Source organism: Sparus aurata, chromosome 12, assembly GCF_900880675.1.
Source record: "Sparus aurata chromosome 12, fSpaAur1.1, whole genome shotgun sequence".
Classification (NCBI taxonomy): domain Eukaryota; kingdom Metazoa; phylum Chordata; class Actinopteri; order Spariformes; family Sparidae; genus Sparus; species Sparus aurata.
In genome coordinates, this window is record NC_044198.1 from 13,754,353 (window position 1) to 13,772,599 (window position 18,247).

General features: G+C 42.1%; 1 protein-coding gene across 1 annotated transcript; it reads right to left on the reverse strand.

Moving 5' to 3' along the window:
- Positions 1 to 2,021: 2,021 nt before the first annotated feature.
- On the reverse strand, positions 2,022 to 14,873 carry cercam (cerebral endothelial cell adhesion molecule). Its single transcript, XM_030436674.1, has 12 exons — positions 14,423 to 14,873; positions 12,546 to 12,656; positions 11,662 to 11,779; positions 11,314 to 11,448; positions 11,020 to 11,224; positions 10,777 to 10,896; positions 10,576 to 10,652; positions 10,158 to 10,264; positions 9,245 to 9,377; positions 8,755 to 8,882; positions 6,997 to 7,200; positions 2,022 to 4,691 (listed from the first exon to the last, which is right to left on the reverse strand). The coding sequence occupies exons 1-12, from the start codon at positions 14,626 to 14,628 to the stop codon at positions 4,457 to 4,459; spliced, it is 1,779 nt and encodes a 592-aa protein (XP_030292534.1). The 5' UTR covers positions 14,629 to 14,873; the 3' UTR covers positions 2,022 to 4,456.
- Positions 14,874 to 18,247: the final 3,374 nt, after the last annotated feature.

The following is an 18,247-nucleotide window of genomic DNA, read 5'->3' on the forward strand; positions in this document are numbered from 1 at the left end:
CAGAAGTATTCTCCTTCAAGGGGTTAACAAAAGTCCAAGACTCAGCAGGGTGCAGGATGTGGTGCTGGTTAATATTTTTTCTTTTTATGCCTTGAGTAATTTAATTGAACCAACCGAACAGTACAGAGGAATGTATGTGTAACTGTAGAGAAATTGTAGTTTCTTGGCTCTCTCAGGGTTTCTTTGATCAGTCTCTTTTTTCCAAATTTGAGTAGAATTAACTTTACATAAGCTGTTTTCTTCTATTTAAATTGTGTTGATCTGATGTGTGTGTGTGTGTGTTGGGGGAGTGTCAGGGTAGCAGCTGTTGTTGCAAGTCCTCGAGGTCCACAGACCAAACCAAGCAGAAGTGACACATCATCATTATTAACATATGACATCATGTATGAGGAGCAGTTATGTGTGTGTGTGTGTGTGCGCGTTTCTGGGGTTCTTGCAGTAGAGGAGTGAAGGTTGAGATGAGAGAAGCCCCGACACTGCTGCCTCAATAACTCGACATTATGAAACCTTATGCTGTGTAGCACCGAGCCTAATGCAGCTTCTCTGCCTGCCAAGTTGACCCCAGGAATCCCCACCTCCAAGCCGGCAGCCAATCAGGCACTTACTTTGGGTTCCCTCCCGTTATAGGAGGTTCTCTCCGGCTCATACAGCCTTCAGCGAGATCTGGAGGGTTGCAGAAAGTCTCTATCTTATGTACTGTCTGTGTGTGCATGTGTGTGTGTCTGAAACCGAGAAAATGGCCGGCACCATACTTTGGACTGTGTCGTCGTCTTGAAACCCTTTCCACGGGGTTGTATAACAGTTTTTGAATGGTAATCAAGTGCAGCGGGGCATTAATACACACACACACACACACACATGCATACACACATTTACATGCATGTGCAAGTGCGTGTGCAAACAGTAAATCTATATGCACATGGGTTGTATGTTGGGACGTAACTTTTTCATTCATTATCTGTGACACGCTCTCCCAGAGAGAAATAAGGTCATGTAATCTGAAAAGATTGAAGCATGTGCAGACAGCTGAGGTATGCTTCAGGGTAGCAGGGTGTGTTTACATGCAGCCTTGTGTCTCTGCCACGTGTGCCAAGGTTTGTGCGTATGTGTCCAGAGAGAGAACAAGAAATAGTTATTAGATAATACATTTATCAAATTACTTGAAAGATTTAAAGTTATGTCGTAACAAATGTATTATTGGTGCATAAGAGGTCTGTTCTTACACCATCACCTGAGAATATACACAGGATCTGGTTTGGCTCATTACCTCGGTGATAACAGAACAGCCAGGCACCATTTTTAATGTATTTAAAATGTGTTAAGACTTAAAACATTTCTTTTTGCCACTGCTTTTAACTGAAGCAATTCAAGTCTTTGAACTGCATTATTACTCTGACTCTACAGTCTTGTTTCTTTTAAAGCTTCTCTATTTTAGCCTACTTGTTTTGATGTTTGACTCTTAATGTTTTTACTGGTCTTAAAATGCTATTTTTTTTATTTTTAATTTTATTTTTTATTTGTATTTTTTTTAATGCAATTTTTAATGTCTTTTAAATGAAATGTTTATGTCTTTTAATGTAATTTGTGTGTGCCTGTAAAGCACTTTGAGTTGCCTTGTGTCTGAATTGTGCTATACAAATAAACTTGCCTTGCCTGCCTTGCCTAAGTAGTAACAGTTATTGTACACAACATGTAGCAATAGCATTTAAACATTTGTTGACCACTTATTTCTAAGAACAAAATGAGGATTGTGCTCATGATCATTATTGTTGAAGTAGAAGATCAATAAATGAAATGCAAAAGTATCTTGAGAACCAACTTTTTTTTATTCTAGTCACAAATGCAGACACTAGCTTGTATCTGGCCCCCCTAGCTCTTGCATATAAATCTGTATTGTACCCTCTTGTATTGGGTTTTAGTACAACATCTGATGATATACTAACCATGGTATACTCAGTTTGTTCTCTGTCCGCATACATTTTGGTTTGTAACTAATTTAAAAGGAAATGCACCACATTCAGTGACTGAAAAAAAGGAAAAACATGTTTTATTAAAAACTGAAAAGATTGCTATACAGTTGTCCTGACATCCTGTTTGATAACATCTGAATGCAAATGTATTGCTCAAAGGCACGCAGAGAGAGAGAGAGTGAGAGAGAGGATTTGGGCAAAAAAGCCACCATTGCACTTTGATTGCTGCTTGTGATTGTCATCCATCAACCACATCAAAAAGACTCCACAAATAAATTAAGACATGAAGGAAAGCAACACCCACGACAATGGAGAGAAAATGAACGACTATCAGGAATGTTTACGAAGACAGACGTCTGTGATAGAAGTTTAGCATAACTTGATCACCGTAATTTAAATCCACGTCAGAATTACATCAGTCACTTGCACTGCAACCCGGCGCGGACAAAGTTAAGGATTTAAGAAGCCGAGTGATGCTACAAAAAGGCTGTTCAAGGCTGTGTTTCAATATGGCTGTTACAGACTTCTGGTACATGAGTGGGGTTTTCTCTAACATTTGATGCGGCACAGGGACGTAAACTTGTTAACAAAAGGAAGGAATGCTTGACGCCAACCAGGTGGACCAAAGTTACCCTCTCTGACTTGTAATTCAAGCTCACATCTCGACATGCTGCATTGATCTTATGCAAATATTTAAGCACACTGAAAATGACTTTCGTGTCTAACGTTGTCACCGGATACAATAACACATAAAAAGCATATTTACTGTCAGTTCAAACAGTCTGAAACAACATGTGCACATTTTGTTTTCAGTTACCGATGATGAGATTTAAATGATATGAAACTTCAGACACCTTCTTAAAACATCCATCTCAATGACTTTCCAGGCCGATTATCTAGAATTTAAGGACTCAAAGCGGACAGATGAAGGCGTATTATTACTGTTACTGTATGGCGAAGCAGGCCAGCTGATCTTACGTCGCCAAAAAGGAGCAGGAAAGTTAGCTCGTACGTTCTGAAACCAGACAACTCAGCAGTGAAGATATGCAAAGTGTTGTTATGATAAAGCAGCCTTGACTTGCAATTTACATGCTGATCTCACTCAAACAGCCACTTCAAATCATTACGTTGGATATAACCATTGGTCCTTTGGTTGTGGACTAAGAAATCAACATGCGCAAATATAAAATGAGGAGAAATCGCAGTAAATGGGTGAAATCATGGCTGTTACAGCGACAGGATCCCCTGTCCCTTTCTTTTTCCACTTCTCGTGCACTGGTTCAACTAACTCAACAGCCAATCAGATGCTCACCGACAGTCTGACGTTGTTTGTTCCATTAACCTGCTGTGTCACGGCTCTGACAGTGAAACCACAGGGAGACACATATGCAGACAGTATACTTTGCTTATTTACTTGTGTTAAACCAAAAGAAAATATCAAAACTACATTAATTTTCAATTTTTGATCAAAATACATAAATTCAAGCATTTTCAGTTACCCCTGTCTAAATTCCAAAACTTTCAAGGCACTGTTTTGGGAACCGCGTTGAGTTTTGATAATGTTTACTGCTTTTTCACAAGCATAAGAGGCATGTGTCTGTGTCTGCAATTTCTAAGTGGATACGAACACAGAATTGGGAGCGCTTAACAAATATCATACAAATTGGAGCTTGAAATCCAAAGCCAAAGAGTAAAAGGTAGTCCAATGCATCAATGTTATTTCAGTTTCAGAGGCTTAAATTATTCAAAAGCAAACATTCAATGTGTTAGTTTCGCTGACAAAATACTTCTTGATACAATTTGGAGACCACGAAACCATCTGTCAGTAGAAACCTTGAGGTACATCAGCTTTGAAACCAAGGGAAACATTAATAAGGGTCAGTCTAACTTTGTGTACCCGAGAAATGGATGGACAGATATAACAACAAGAAATAATAGTATTGATAACAATAAGGCCTTTGTCCAGACTTGCCCGGGGTTGTGAGCAGTGCAGGTACTGGAGTCAGATCTCAACAGATGAACGAATAGAACCACCTCTCTGGTTTTTTTTAAGCACGAGCACACACCATTGCAGGCATACATTCAAACAAAAATGCTCTCGACAGCAGCCATACAAAGAGTTTAAACTCTAAAAATTGAAGAAAAAAAAAATAGGTATGGGTTCTACTTAAGAATAATCTGTTGTGCAAATTCAAGCATTTGAATTGCTTAAGACATCTGTACAAGTATTATAACAACTTTTGTTTTACAACTCTTTACAGTTAATTAACCCCGCCCCTCCCAAAAAAAGTCATCTTGTGCCGTACACTTGCTAACATGCTTTGAAGAAACCAAAGTCCGGTTCAAACGACGCAGCGCCGACACAGAGTGGACTGAAGTAAGGTCTGAGAACACTTTCTCTTGTGTGTCTCTCTCTCGGCATCGGTCTTCTCTGACCTCTCGGCCTTTTGACCTGCCGGTTCTCCAACAGCTACATCAGCTCCGCACTAAAGTTCATCCTTGTAGGTGCCTGACAGCATGTCTGGCGGCGGCGCTGCGCCTTTAAGGGTCTTGTGGGAGCCCCTCCAATCTGTGCGCACGGAATCATCGTCCCACAGAGTCGACGTCTCAGTGTCGCTCACCCACTGAGGATCACCGGCGTAGTGACACGGCTGGACCAGGAGGGGGCGCGTACTAAAGGCTTGTAAGTTCCTGTTGGGGAAATGGGACTTGTAGGCCTCGCTGCAGAGAGAGAAGAGTGATAGAGATTATATAGATTTGATTGATTTAGGACTTATCAATCAAATATTGAGTATGTCACAATAAAAAAATACAACAGTGCATAGCATAAGAGATTACGGCACTCAGAGCATTTTTGGCTTTACTTGGAATTCACTGATTTGACAAGAGATGGAGACAGAGGCTGACTTTTAAACACAGATCAGCTACTCTTAGCATGAAGGGCGACAGCAGGACCGATGTGTGGTGTGCGGTCATTGTGCATTCTTCGCCAACTAGTCAAGCATATCGAATTAGAATCACAGAGGTGAGAGAGAAAGAAAGAGAGAGAGAGCGAGGACAGAGAAAGTGGGCTGGCCATGAGCCAGTTTTCCACACATGACGGAGCACACAGACGCTGCCAAGCCTTCTGGTTTGCAGGCCCTTTAGCCCAAGGTGCATTTCATCTCTCACAGTCAGAGCCTCACATGTGTCTCAGTTCCTCGGCTAGATGATAACAGTGCGATTGGTTTGGTTGGGGCCAATGTCTGGATGCTAGGGTTACACATAGGGTCAGGGTTGCAAATACATGCAGGCACATTAAGGTGACATATTTTACAAAACTTAAGATGGAACACAACTGATGCGTGTCACACCGTCTCTATAATAAACCACAAACAGCAACCACAAATGACTTAACAACCATCTTGACTGAGTTAAGGCAGTTATGGGATGGAGGAGGAGTGAGTGTGGGAAGAGCAGGAAGAGTATTTTTGGACTGGTGGGAGGACCTCAATGTTGTTGGCGTTTTGAGAACAACCGTGGCTGGACCACCTGTGAAGCTAACATGAGTAAAAGAAAGTGAGCAACAGTCTGCAGCCATGCTAGCACTGATGTCAGGCTGTACTCAGGCACAGCGGTCCATTGAGAAAACAATACCATACCATTAAAGTTGGCATGCTAGCAGGTAAGAGTGACAATGCTAGCAATTGCTTGAATGTTTATCATGTTTACTGTCTGAGTTTAGCATGTTAGCATGCTAACATTTGCTAATTGGCACATGAAGTAAAGCTGAGGCTGATGGGAAATAAGTTTTCTTAAAAGTTAGACAAGTCAATATTTTGACCTGATGATGGCACCAAATGAAAAGTTGTATCATGCAACAATGTCGAACTGTAATGTTAGCTAGGAGGTGGCTGAATGCTAACGTTTACTATTGTCTAATGCAAGCTAATGGGTTATCGAATATGTTGTTTTGCTTAGGATATGGCCCAGTGTTCCGCCAGATATTCACTATGCATGTTTTTTTCAGTTGATGATCAATCGGGAAGCGGTGAAACTATGAAAATTTGTCAGATTTCCTAACGTTAGCATTCAGCCACCTCCTCGCTAGTGTTTCTGTTTGACATTGTTACATGATACAATAGGAGAGGAATATATGAAGCGTGATGTCAGGAGGAAAATGGCTGCCGTGTGGTTGCAGGAGACATTTCACCCAAAAAACCCAGAAACTTTATGGTAACACAGATGAAAAGCATGGGGTAAACAAAGTCACTGGGAGTCATCTTCTGGACAAACTGAATGCCAGTGAAATATCTCATCTAATAGTTGCTGCGATATTTCATTTTAAACAAAAGTTGTGGGAGGACTGTGACAGCAGCCGACTTTCCCACCCCTTTAGCCATACCAACAGCGTGACTAAAAACTTTAAAAAGGCTGTTACATTTAGAAAAGTTCAGCTCAAGCAGACTAGAAAACACATCTGAATCCCCTCTGGCTGCTCGAGTCTATCTGGCAACCACACGGCACCTAAAAAAAGTGGAAATTCACATTGCCCAGATTCCATCAATCCCAGAAGAGGTTGTGTCATAAAATCTGTACATCATAAAATGAAAAATGCTCAGAAAGATTAGAGCCCTGCTTTGAAATGTGGTGTTCAAATGTAACCCAACAAGCGCTATATACTGAAGTGACAAGAATAGAGATCATGTCCGAAAGCTGACCTAATTAAAAGAAACATGTAGAGGTTCACCACAGACTTCACTATAGTTCTTTAATCTACCCACGGCAAAAAAAACTTAGCTAAATATATAGCAAGTATACAAGTTCAAGCGACTATAGGGAAGAATGTATTTAGCAATTATGAGGTCTGCTTTAGCTTTACAGGTCTGGCAGATGGAGGCTGTAGAGTTTTGAAAGTTTTATCAAAGAAGTCTCCATATGTGAAGATGACTGAGAAACAAACATGATTTCATCGTAACATTCATCTTGAACACAAGCGAATTACAAGCTGTTCTGCCGGTGGATTCGGTGCTGGTGTCATACGTACTTGGGATGTTTGTCATACATGATGGGGAGGAATTCGTCGACTGGCAGCATCTTTGACAGTGGCTCGGCGTTGAGCAGTTTCTGGGCTCCCTGCTGCGAGATGGCGTACGACAGAGTCCAATACGAGTAGTCGGCCATCACCAAGTTGCGAACATTCTCCACCGGCTCCTCGTTTCCTGGATTTACCTGCTTTCTGCCGAGGTATCTGCAGCAACAGAAAAAAGACAAAAAAAACAGCAGTGAGGAAGAAAAGAGGCAATATATCGAGAACATCTGGATGCTGAAATCTGTTGCAGTGTGGCTGATCTCGTTGCCAAACGGGTTGGAAATCATTATTGAAGTATTGTCTTTGTTCTTGTCTCTTTGTACCATTTGTCCTCCATGTGTGTTTAAACAACAAAGAGTTATGGAAACAGCAATGCACACATACAAAAAAAAACCTGTTCAGATCTTCCTTACATGTTCAAAAAGCTTTTAACAGGTGCCTGAAGATTTGTCCCAGCATTTCAGCATGATTTCAATGTAAAACACTGGTTTCTATGTGCTGTGGAAACCATAGAAACGCTCACAAGTGAATGAGTGACGTGCCTTCCTGGACTCCAGCATCACATTCCCTAATAAACAAACACACGACATACTATTGCGTGTCCTGTATTGACTCAACCTGACCTTACACTTCCTGCCTAACACTCAGCCTTAGGTTCCATATTGCGCTCATTTTCAGGTTCATACTTTTATTTCAAAAGATGAAAAATGTAAGAATTTTAGTTGAAAACATTAAAAAATGGCCGAAGTTAGCACGCTAACCAGCTAGCCCCAGCCCATGCCAGTCCAAAACTCCTACGCTGGGGTGTAAGCACCAGTGATTCAAGCTCCCAGGCTGGACCGCTGACTGCATGGCTAACTAAGCCAAGCAGCTTACAGCGGCTACATTTAGCAACAGTTAGCAATTACTCTAGTTATATGCTGCCTCTTATTTGTGTTTAGTATGAATTAGACAGGTGGACAATTCTTAAAATTTTTCCACGTGTGATAGAAGGCCTGTTCCCCCCTAAAAAGCTCAGTCTGCTCTGACTGGTCAGCTATCACAGGCCTAAAAAGGCATCACATACCATGTTTCCACATCAGCTCTGCTCTTGTTTTTGCATCAACAGCCATGCTGATTTGAGCTTTCCCACTTTGTGGTTTGACCGTGTTAGTTTTGCCACCATGTGTGCGTACAATAATACATATTTCTATCCAGAACAAAGATCATAGAGGGGTGACTGTACACCGGCCTCTGACTGAAGGAGAAGCGATCATTGTGTCTCTGTAGTGTCGTCAGGATACCTCCTTGAGTGTGAGCTCTCTTTCCTCTTCTCTATCCCTCCATTTCCTTTCCTAACCCACACGTACACACACCTACACGCAACCACACAAACACACTCTCGGGAGCACATCGTTTGGTAGTGGTGTTAACTTGGCCTCCAAGCCATTGTTTACTCTGACACGTGCGCGGTAACACACACTCTAACTTTGGGATGGATTCAGCTCCGTCCAACACCACACTGTGATTAAAGGCACGTGTCAGGTCGGAAGGCACTGCACCGCCATTGTCTTGTTCAAGGGCTCGCGGTCACCTACACGGACCTTCCGCCATCTTGCTCCTCTTCCTCAATGCATAAATCAAAAAAGATATGGAAGTCTCACTTTTTTACAAGCCTTCAAACCTACATCCTGTTAAACCAAGATCCATGCGAATAAATAGTGGCCATCTTACATGAGGTCCCAGTCGAGCTCCGCCTGCTCCACCTCCTCCATCAGTCTGAGGACACGTCGCTTGAAGTTGGCCTGGAAACGAACGTCGTCCTCAAAGACCAGAGCCTTGTCCATCTGCTGGTCCACCATCTGAGGGCAAGAGGGACAGACACTTAGTTGAGAGATGGTTGAGGCATACAGAAAAAAGAAACACTCGAGTTTTTGTTTTGAAAAATTGATTGAGGAAGAAAAGACGAGACACTTTAAAAGTCATAATATGAACGGAGAGTGTTTTAAGTACATGTTGTCCCTTGTAGGCTTGTGTTGTAATAGCTGTTTCCTTTTGGGACCAAATTGCTGTTAGTGGCAGACTCAGGATGTTTGAGGGGCAGGGGCGGAAAAACCACATCAAAGCGGGAATCCAAGAGGGCAATACAGATGAAAGCCATGCCTATAAAGACTGTCATGTATAGTGTGTGTGTGTGTGTGTGGGTGTGTGTGTGTCTTCTCACCTCCTTCCAGATGAAGAAGTGGCTGAGGAAGCAGCCCACCTCTCCTTTGGTCAGGGTGCGTCCAGAGAAGGGGTCATAGTAGCCCGGAAGCAGGTCGACACCCAGGACCTTAATGTCACTGCTGTTCAGTGCACTGCATACAAAGAAAACACACACAGACACGTATCATATTATTATATTACCATCTCCACAGGCAACCTTTAAAGTCTCGGTGATGACATCATACAGATCTTTGTGTCTGAGATTACAACAGACAGAAACATGCTCCACTATGCAAAATACCTCCATCAACACTACTACTCCCAGGCTGCAGAGCATCCATATACTAAAGAAGATGTATTTACTCTCAAGCCTTCATTTATATTTTTCTCAACATGTGATTAGAAATTAACCATGACATAAATTAACAATGTCATGGTTAGAGATCACAATAGAGGTAAACGGAGGCAGAAACAGGAGACGGGAAAGAGGTAGAGAGCGTTGCCGTGAACAAAAACAAGGATAAAATGGGGAAGTGAACCTCAAACTCAGGAGGGATATCACAGATTTAAAGAGTTTAACATTTCAAAAATAATCAAATAGTCATGAGAGGAGTAAGCAGCTAGGAAATAGACGAATTAATTGAATTTGCACTCAGGTTTTGCACGGTTCCGTTCAGGCACATCTTCTTTCGTATCATAAAGTCAGATATTTTCCAAAAACCGTGCTTAAAACATCAGGATACTGTTGGGACCCAGAACCTGCTGAAGTTTTACAACGTATCTGCAGAGGAATTTCTTTCCTTCTCAACAACCAATCTACTTTTTTGTTCCTGCTATTTTTTGTGTTGATTTTCTCACTCAAAACACACTTTCCGTCAAAAACTACTCGAGTTCTCTCGCTAAACTGAGTCCTTCCCTGAGAATGTACTCACTTTCCGTCCACAGCGTCCACCACCTTGACATCAATCTCCAGCTCATTGAGAGAGAACAGCATCCGGTCTCTGCGGTCAGGACGCCGCCGCAGATTAACCAGATAGATCTGAAGAGAGGAGGCGAATGGTTACTTTAACTGCGTGTCATTACCGAGCTGTATACAGACAACTCGGTAAGGGAGTTTACTTTCTGTTTCTTTCTAAAAAGTCCATTTCAGAAACACTTCTCACTAACAAAGTGCTTCTCTCTCATCTTATTGTTTTAATTATTGTGCAATTGAAAACACATGTCAAGACAGGCAAGACACAGACTGGCTCCACACCAGGAGTTTGATTAGAACCATTCAAGAATCAGAGTAAATAAAGAATAAATGATAGCTCGCTGAATCCCTTCCAGATAAACAATGAGGTTTCTCACCTCATCAAAGCCCATGAGGTCTCTCTGTTTCTGGAACATATGGACATAGCGTGAGGGGCTCATTGGAGGTCCGTCAACTGTTTGACCAAGAGGAAACACAAGTTACAAGAGACAAACATTCTTATTTTTTCTATCTTTGAATCACTTAGTTTTTCATTCTCTCTAAGATATGAAGAAATAAAGGAAACAGTCTGTTCTTACTCATGGACTCGAGAAGGACATGGACAAAGTTTAAGCGATCGTCTTCCAAGGTGTGGTGAGGTTTGGCCGGAACGTTCAGGTAGCCGTAGCGCTCCTTGTTGCACAGGTACATCTGTATCTCTGATCAGCACCAAGGAAGAATCAGTCAATAGATACATGAATGATCGAAACATTTGAGTTGACCGGATTATTTTTCTTTTCTCAAGATTCTGAAAATATAACCACAAACGAGGGCTAACTAACCCGCAGCCCGACAGGAGAAGGCGAACACGATGATGTCATCGTAGGGCCACGAGTAGTCCTTGTGAGGAGGGAAGAACGCCAGTTTCTTCATGCCTGCCTTGCGTAAATCCAGCAGCATGGTGGAGTGGACCATGGGCACGGGGTAGCAGCCCGTTCTGTGGCGGTGGCGGGTGGGGAAGTACTCTGCGGTTCGTCGGTAATATCCCTGAGAGACAGATGGATTGGGTCATACAGTGAAAGTGTGCTGTAACACACGTGTGGGGGGTATCCGCAACGCATCAAGTTCCCGCTCACCTGCGGAGTGATCCCACACCAGTAGTTGGAGTACGCTCCCTGAGAGTCTAGCATGGGAGCGATGACCGACTTGTTCTCCGCTATCAGCAGGTTGAGGGTGGCTGGGTTGGTGAGGATATTGTCTGTGTCTGCGAACTGTAACACAGAGAGGGAACAAAGGAAAGGGAGAGAAAAAAGAAAAGGAGAGCGAGCGTGGTGTCAATTCTCCGGAACAATCGGCGCCAGAACTTTTTCTTGGATGAGACAACAGCGGCAAAGAGGGAACAAATCTCATCAGATAAATCAACAGAAGGGGGCCCGATATGAATCTTACACGGCTGTCACATTAAAGATTCTTTACTCATGTACCAGGATGTAATCGGCCCAGCGTTTCCTGGCGAAGTTGAGCGCTGCCTGCTTCAGCTTCATGACATACTCGTACCGGCTGTTGGGCCAGTGCTTGGGTCCCAACTCTCCTACATAGGACCTAAAACAGAGAGCGACAATGGACACATTGTACTGAGCCCTTCTTAAATTAATGAGATCGTAAAAACTTTTTATGAACTGTCAGAGAACGAAGTAAAAACATCAGAATACAGAGAAAATTTGAGGAAGTGGAGTAAATCTATTTGGACGTCTCTCCCAAATAAATTCTATATATGGTCCATATATGACAGCTTGAAATACAGCCTGTAAAGTTCAGTGACGGTAAGCAGATTAGCAGAGTTCAGTCAGACTGTATAATTAAACATGCGGCAAGTAATTTCCACTAACGGCCTCTTCAGATGTCTGCACAGATTAACGGACGCGTACGGACAAGCGGGGGCGTGCTGCATCATTCCTCATTATGCAAAGTGAAAGTGAGTGTTATCTGAAGCCGTACAGTGGCCCCCGCTGTGACTAACAGGTGTGCTGTAAAGGTGCGCTAATAAAGTTTCACGGTGTGTCGGATTAAAAAAAAGGGTGAGAGTGAGTGAGCGAGATCGGTCGCTTGGGGTGCAGTCTCGGACCGTTTCGCTGACTCATTTGGTTACCCCCAGTTGATAAATTCAACTCATCACCAACAGACACTTGGATGGAATCTCTGATTGCGATCCTGACAAAATAAAAAGAGATAAAGTCGGCTTATTTCTTTCTTTTTCTTCACACTAATGCACCTACTGACGTGTCCGGATCTGCTTAGACCTACGTGAACAGAACATGACTGTAAAAAAAACAAAAACTCAGTACGTTTAAAAATGATCTTGACTTACGTAGGCTGGTCCATCGGCCTCCACTCGACGTAATGGTAATATTTCTGCATGTAAGTGAGCCACTCTTTCAGTACAGCTGTGGTGTTGTCCGCGTTGTGATCCGTGGCCGCCCTGAGGAGCACAGAGACATCAGACAGTATAATTTATGCACGAGAGAAGATCTGACATGTTTTCGAATGCTGCTTCAATGGCAACGAAAATGAATTCCGACATATCTTTAAGACGTATAAAATAATCACTAGCTTCACTCTGTGATTAAGTGCCACTTTCATGCTATAATTGCATATGACATCCCCCCCGAAACATGTGTTGGATCTCTTTTCCCTCGCAGGACCATTTCTGAAAAAGCTTTCTAGAAAAGGGAAGAGCACTTTGAAGAGCATCACCAAATGAGAGTGGGAACTAGTTAGTGGGGCGATTTCATTGAGGATGTCGCACTGGCTCTTTCATATAATACTAACTTTTGGCAACTGGGCGTAATCCTCAAAAGTGTTTTCAATACCAACAAGCTGCAATTTATACTAATGTGAACTTTTGATTTGGCGGAAAGCAACATATATACACGCTAATTCATTACAAAGTTCTCAAGAGATCTCTTTTAAACAATTTATAAGATAACAATAAATAGACTTTAGTTACCTGTTACATTGCAGATTAAGTTTAAAATGTACCCAACAAATAAATGATGATGTAATGTTATAAAGACCAAACTGGATTAATCCTCCCCACCTTTGCCAGCTGACATAGATGACATCATATTCTTTATTCTGCATGATGACTACTTTTACTTCTGGTACTTTATGAGGATTTTGTTGCTGATACTTTTGCACTTTTACTCAGGCACAGGATCTGAGTACTTCTTCCACCTTTGCTGAGGTACAGGTCCATTAAGATCAGACTCTGAACCGAGCACATAGATGAGATCACATGAAGTACCCCACAGAGGCAGGTACTGAGAAAGCCCCTAGAGGACAGATGAGTTTGTGGGTTTCAATCACGAGTATCAGACGTACTTTATATTAAAATCATCCCTCAGGTGCAGTGATGGAAAATAACTAATGTACACCAACTCATGTACTGCACTTATGTACGCTTTTGAGGTACTACTACTCTACTTGAGTAGTTAATTTTCTCCCAATTTATAGTTGTATTGCACAGCAATTCGGCACTTTGACTCTGCTTCGTTCACTTGACTTTAGTTACCTGTTACGCTGCAGATTTAAGTTTAGTAATACAAAAATGTAATCAACAAATAAATGACGATGTAACGTTACAGACGAAAATATGACGTCCTCGAACAACTTTGCCCACCTTTTGCCAGATTTTTTATTCTGAAATAGACCATTCAGCGTGATGACTACTGAAAGTATTTTAAGAACGCACTTTTGCACTTTTACTGAAGCACAAAATCTGAGTCCTTCTTCCACCTTTGCTGAGGTCCAGGTACCATCAGAATCAGACTCTGAGCTGAGCACACAGATGAGATCACATGAAGTACCCCACAGAGGCAGATACTGAGAAAACCCCTCGAGGACAGATCAGTTCGTGGGTTTCAATCGTTAGTATCAGACACACTTTACATCAGAATCGCTGCTAATGAAGCACATGAGTTAGTTTGAAGTGTACAGCAGATAAAATGTCATGCAGCCCTCAGCAGGAGCTGAATGAGCCGGAGTGAAAGGCAGCCTGTGCTGCGAGAGGCACAGAGGGGTGAGGGGAGGAGGGGGTAGGACTCTGCTGCTGCTTTCACACACTCATTTAAATGCCATTGACCTTTTGAACGGCTGCTTTAGTCGGATAAAAAAAAAAAGGAAAAGAAAAGCCCGAGCCCGGCAGTGCATGCAGTCCACACAGTGTCCCATGCCGGCTAAACCCACCACACAGTGATGCGATCTTTGGGGTAGTCGAGTCTCTCCAGAGCGCCGAGGTAGTAGGGCAGGGAGTGAGCGGTGTTCCTGGCTATGATGGCGATAACCACCGTCGGAGGCTGCATTTTCGACTCCTCCGGGTACTTCTCCTCCGAAAAGTAACACTCGGCTCGAGAGAGGAAAAAGGCCCCTAAAAGTAGAAAGCGGAGCAACATGGTGGAGGAGGTGGAGGGGGTCTGGGGTCTGCTCCACGGTGCTTCGGCGCGGCACGTAGGCGAAGCAGCCGGACGCGTCAGCACTCCAGGAAGAAAAAGAAGGGCTTTCCCAAATGTTCAGCCTCTCCCCTCTTTTTTTTTTTTTTTTTTCTTTTACATTTTGTACAAGCTGGCTCGGTTTTTTCCCCCCCCCCCCTACAAGTCCAAACCGAGTCACGAGAGAAGGTTCAATTACAACTTCCGCTTTAGGCTCTGAGAGGCACGAGAGAGAGAAAGAGAAGGAAAACAATCTGCCAACGTTATCCAGAAAGATGAGGGAGGCGTGATTTGGCCAGAAGTAGTTCAACAGTGGTGACACACACACACACACACAGGGAGAGAGAGAGGGGAAACTATGACGTTTATCATTTAACATCCAGACGAAAAAAAAAAAAACTCCAAACATCAGTTTATCACGTTACTGCAGGATAAATGTGTGGAACATCGAGACATGTGGTCATCATAGTCACAATTTTCCACTTCCATCAGTTGTGAGTCAACAGATGGAAGTTTGGGTTACACACATGGACTGCAGTGTATTTGGTTTCATCCAAATTCTTGCTTGTTAACAACATCTGGAAAAGAGATATTGGTTGAATCCTGATGGCGGGCAAGGAAGTGAACACATGTACCATCATCAGTCCAGGAAGTGAACACATGTACCATCATCAGTCCAGGAAGTGAACACATGTACCATCATCAGTCCAGGTGGTTTCAGGTTGTTTATTCCGGCAGCAGTTCCACAGATTCTCCAGCAGAGGGAGGTTTTGATCCAAGAGAGAGCCCATCACTCAAGTGTATGTCTGTCTGAGGCATTTGTTGTGTGGGTTCTTTGCCCAACTAATTATAAGTACTGAGGAGCAATTTCAATGCAGCTCTATACTCATAATCTGCTGCACTTAGAGGAATTTATTGTGCTTTTGTACTGTGCTGCATTTATTATGCAACAATAGTTACTAGTATCTGTGCAACAACATGGAAAAAATATGATCAGTTTAGCAAATATGATGCATTGTGGTAGATTAAGTACACAACAGTGCATGCAGTGTAAAGCAGGGAACATAATTGGCTGCAAAAGTGTAAAAATATAACAATGAAAGGGGATGTTCTCATTTTGACTACATCAGATGCTTCAAGTATATTTTGCTCTTAACACTTATGTTCTTTTACATAACTATTGTTAGATTAGATTAGATTAGAATAGATTAGATTAGATAGACTGTATTTATCCCACAATGGGGAAATTCACTTTACAGGAAAAAAAAGTCAGACAAATACACATGAAGTTAAATAAAAAATAATAAATAGAAAAAAACCAAGATGTACAAGAAACAATGGGCTTCATTCACCAATATCTTCTTAAGAATCTTCTTAGATTCTTTCTTAAGTTGTTCTTAAGAGGTTCCTTAAGAAAAAACTACGTCAGATTCACCAACGCGTTCGTAAGCCTCAGAATTGTTCGCAGCTGTGTTCTTACATTGATGAAAGCCGCAGGAGCAATATATATGCCATTGTTTTGCGGGCCTTGGATGGAGAAATGCCACGTATAAATAGGGTGGGGGGGTTACTAATTGATGGCATGTTTCCAATTTACTTGATTTATCTTAAATCATTGGCACATGTAATTTATTTTAGAATTAAAATTCTTTGTAAATTACCAAAAATATGAAATGAATGAATAAAAGAATAAATATGACAGAATTATCACTGTATTATTGCATTTTATTGAACTACACAAGAGAAGAAAACACAACCATGCCAACATTTCGGCACTGAAATGTGCGTAGGAGTACTCCTGAGTGTTCATAGGATTTGTTCTTGCCTAAGAAAAAATCCTAGATAAGAAAAAATTCATGAATGCCACAATCTTCGTAAAATCTTCGTAAGTGGGACTTAAGAACAAATTTGTTCGTAAGAACGGTTCATGAATGAGGCCCATTGTGAGTGGGAAGCGATTGTTCAGGTAGTGCTTGAGTCAAACAGTCTGATGGCTGTGGGATGCGTGATCTGTTACACTTATTATTGTATTGTTGCTTTCACTGTATATGACCGACTGTGTCGAAAGCCACACTGAGCTCTCAAATACACAACTCAGAGTTTTTTATATTTTTTTTATATATGCTGCTAAGAGGAGCTCTTGAAATTGATCCAAAAAGATTCTAATAACGGTTGACGTGAGTGAGAGACAAGAGTCCATTTGAAAATGGATATGAACTTATTTGAGCTAATGTGATCTAACTGCGTTTGTGAAGGTGGTGTTGGGTGGTTGCACATTCTGAAACATGTAGAGTCTGGTGGAATGCAGTGCCACAGTTGCAGGAGGGCCTTATGGCTACAATAGACTCCCATAAAGAAGGTTAAGTAATGAGTTTAGAGTAGTAAACACAGGAGGCTCGATCAGCGGAGGAGTGATCAATGGGACTGAGGTCCAGTCTAATATTCACTGGCATCAGAATGTTTCTGGTATTCTGCCAAAAGGACTTTTTTTAAAAACATTTGAAATACAAGTCCATTTCCATTTGCACTCTGGCTTTATTAATTTATTTATTACAGCACTTGAATGGTCTGTGTGGGAGAGATGGGATTTGATATTTTCCCAGTTGAGAATGGTCGCAATCTCTTTACCATGTCTTGGTCTCAGAAACAGAGGACTTGGGATTCTGTTTCACAACCAGTCAAGACTACAACTGTGTGGACATCACTGTACCGAATAATGGTTTGATACTTGTACCGTTATGTACTTGTTGCAGGGCTGTTTCTAGCTGTAAGGGGGGCCCTATGCCAAGAGACCATTGTTTTGGGAAACTGGTGGGGCATTCCAAACCCTCTAAGACAAGCATTCAAAAGCACCAATTCTGTGCAGTTCAAGAGGAAAAGAGGCTAGATGTGTATAAATCTTTAACTTTTTCAGGTCTGACATTTCCCAAGTTTACCCCAGCAATTCAAAACAGATGATAAATGAGACCATCGTGCCTCCCCTACAGTAAAAAACACCCGCAAATGCAGTGGCGGTTCTAGAACAGTTTTAATAGGGGGGCCAGGTTGGGGCCGGCTTTTTTGTTGGGGGGCACATACAACCAGGGAAAAAAAGACAAATCCCTCATTCAGACAAGGGATAAATGTAACTTAAAACAGTGTTTACAATTTCAACAATTTTGTTTGGGTAGTAAACTGCTGAGACACTTTATTTCTGTCTTTCCCTTCAGTTCAAAATCATTGCAAGAAATCTGTCATTGTATTATTGATGCAGACTCCCTGTCGGGGGGGCCACAGGGGGTCTGGACTCAGAGTTACAGGGGCACTGGTCCCTGTTGCCCCCCCCCCCCTAAGACCGCCCCTGGCCAAATGTACAGGGATTTTTAAAATGTTATTTCAATATTATGAACACATTTGTTAAGGTATAAACACAAATAGCCTACTAAATTAAATAAATAAATAAAAACAGGGCCTCTATGACTCTGCATAGTCTACATACAGCAACAGACAGGCCTGACATGTTGGATTCTAGAGGAAGACGAGTTGCCCAGGAAACCTGATGCTTGCACAAAATATTGTACTGTGTTAGTTGGATGGTAAAGCA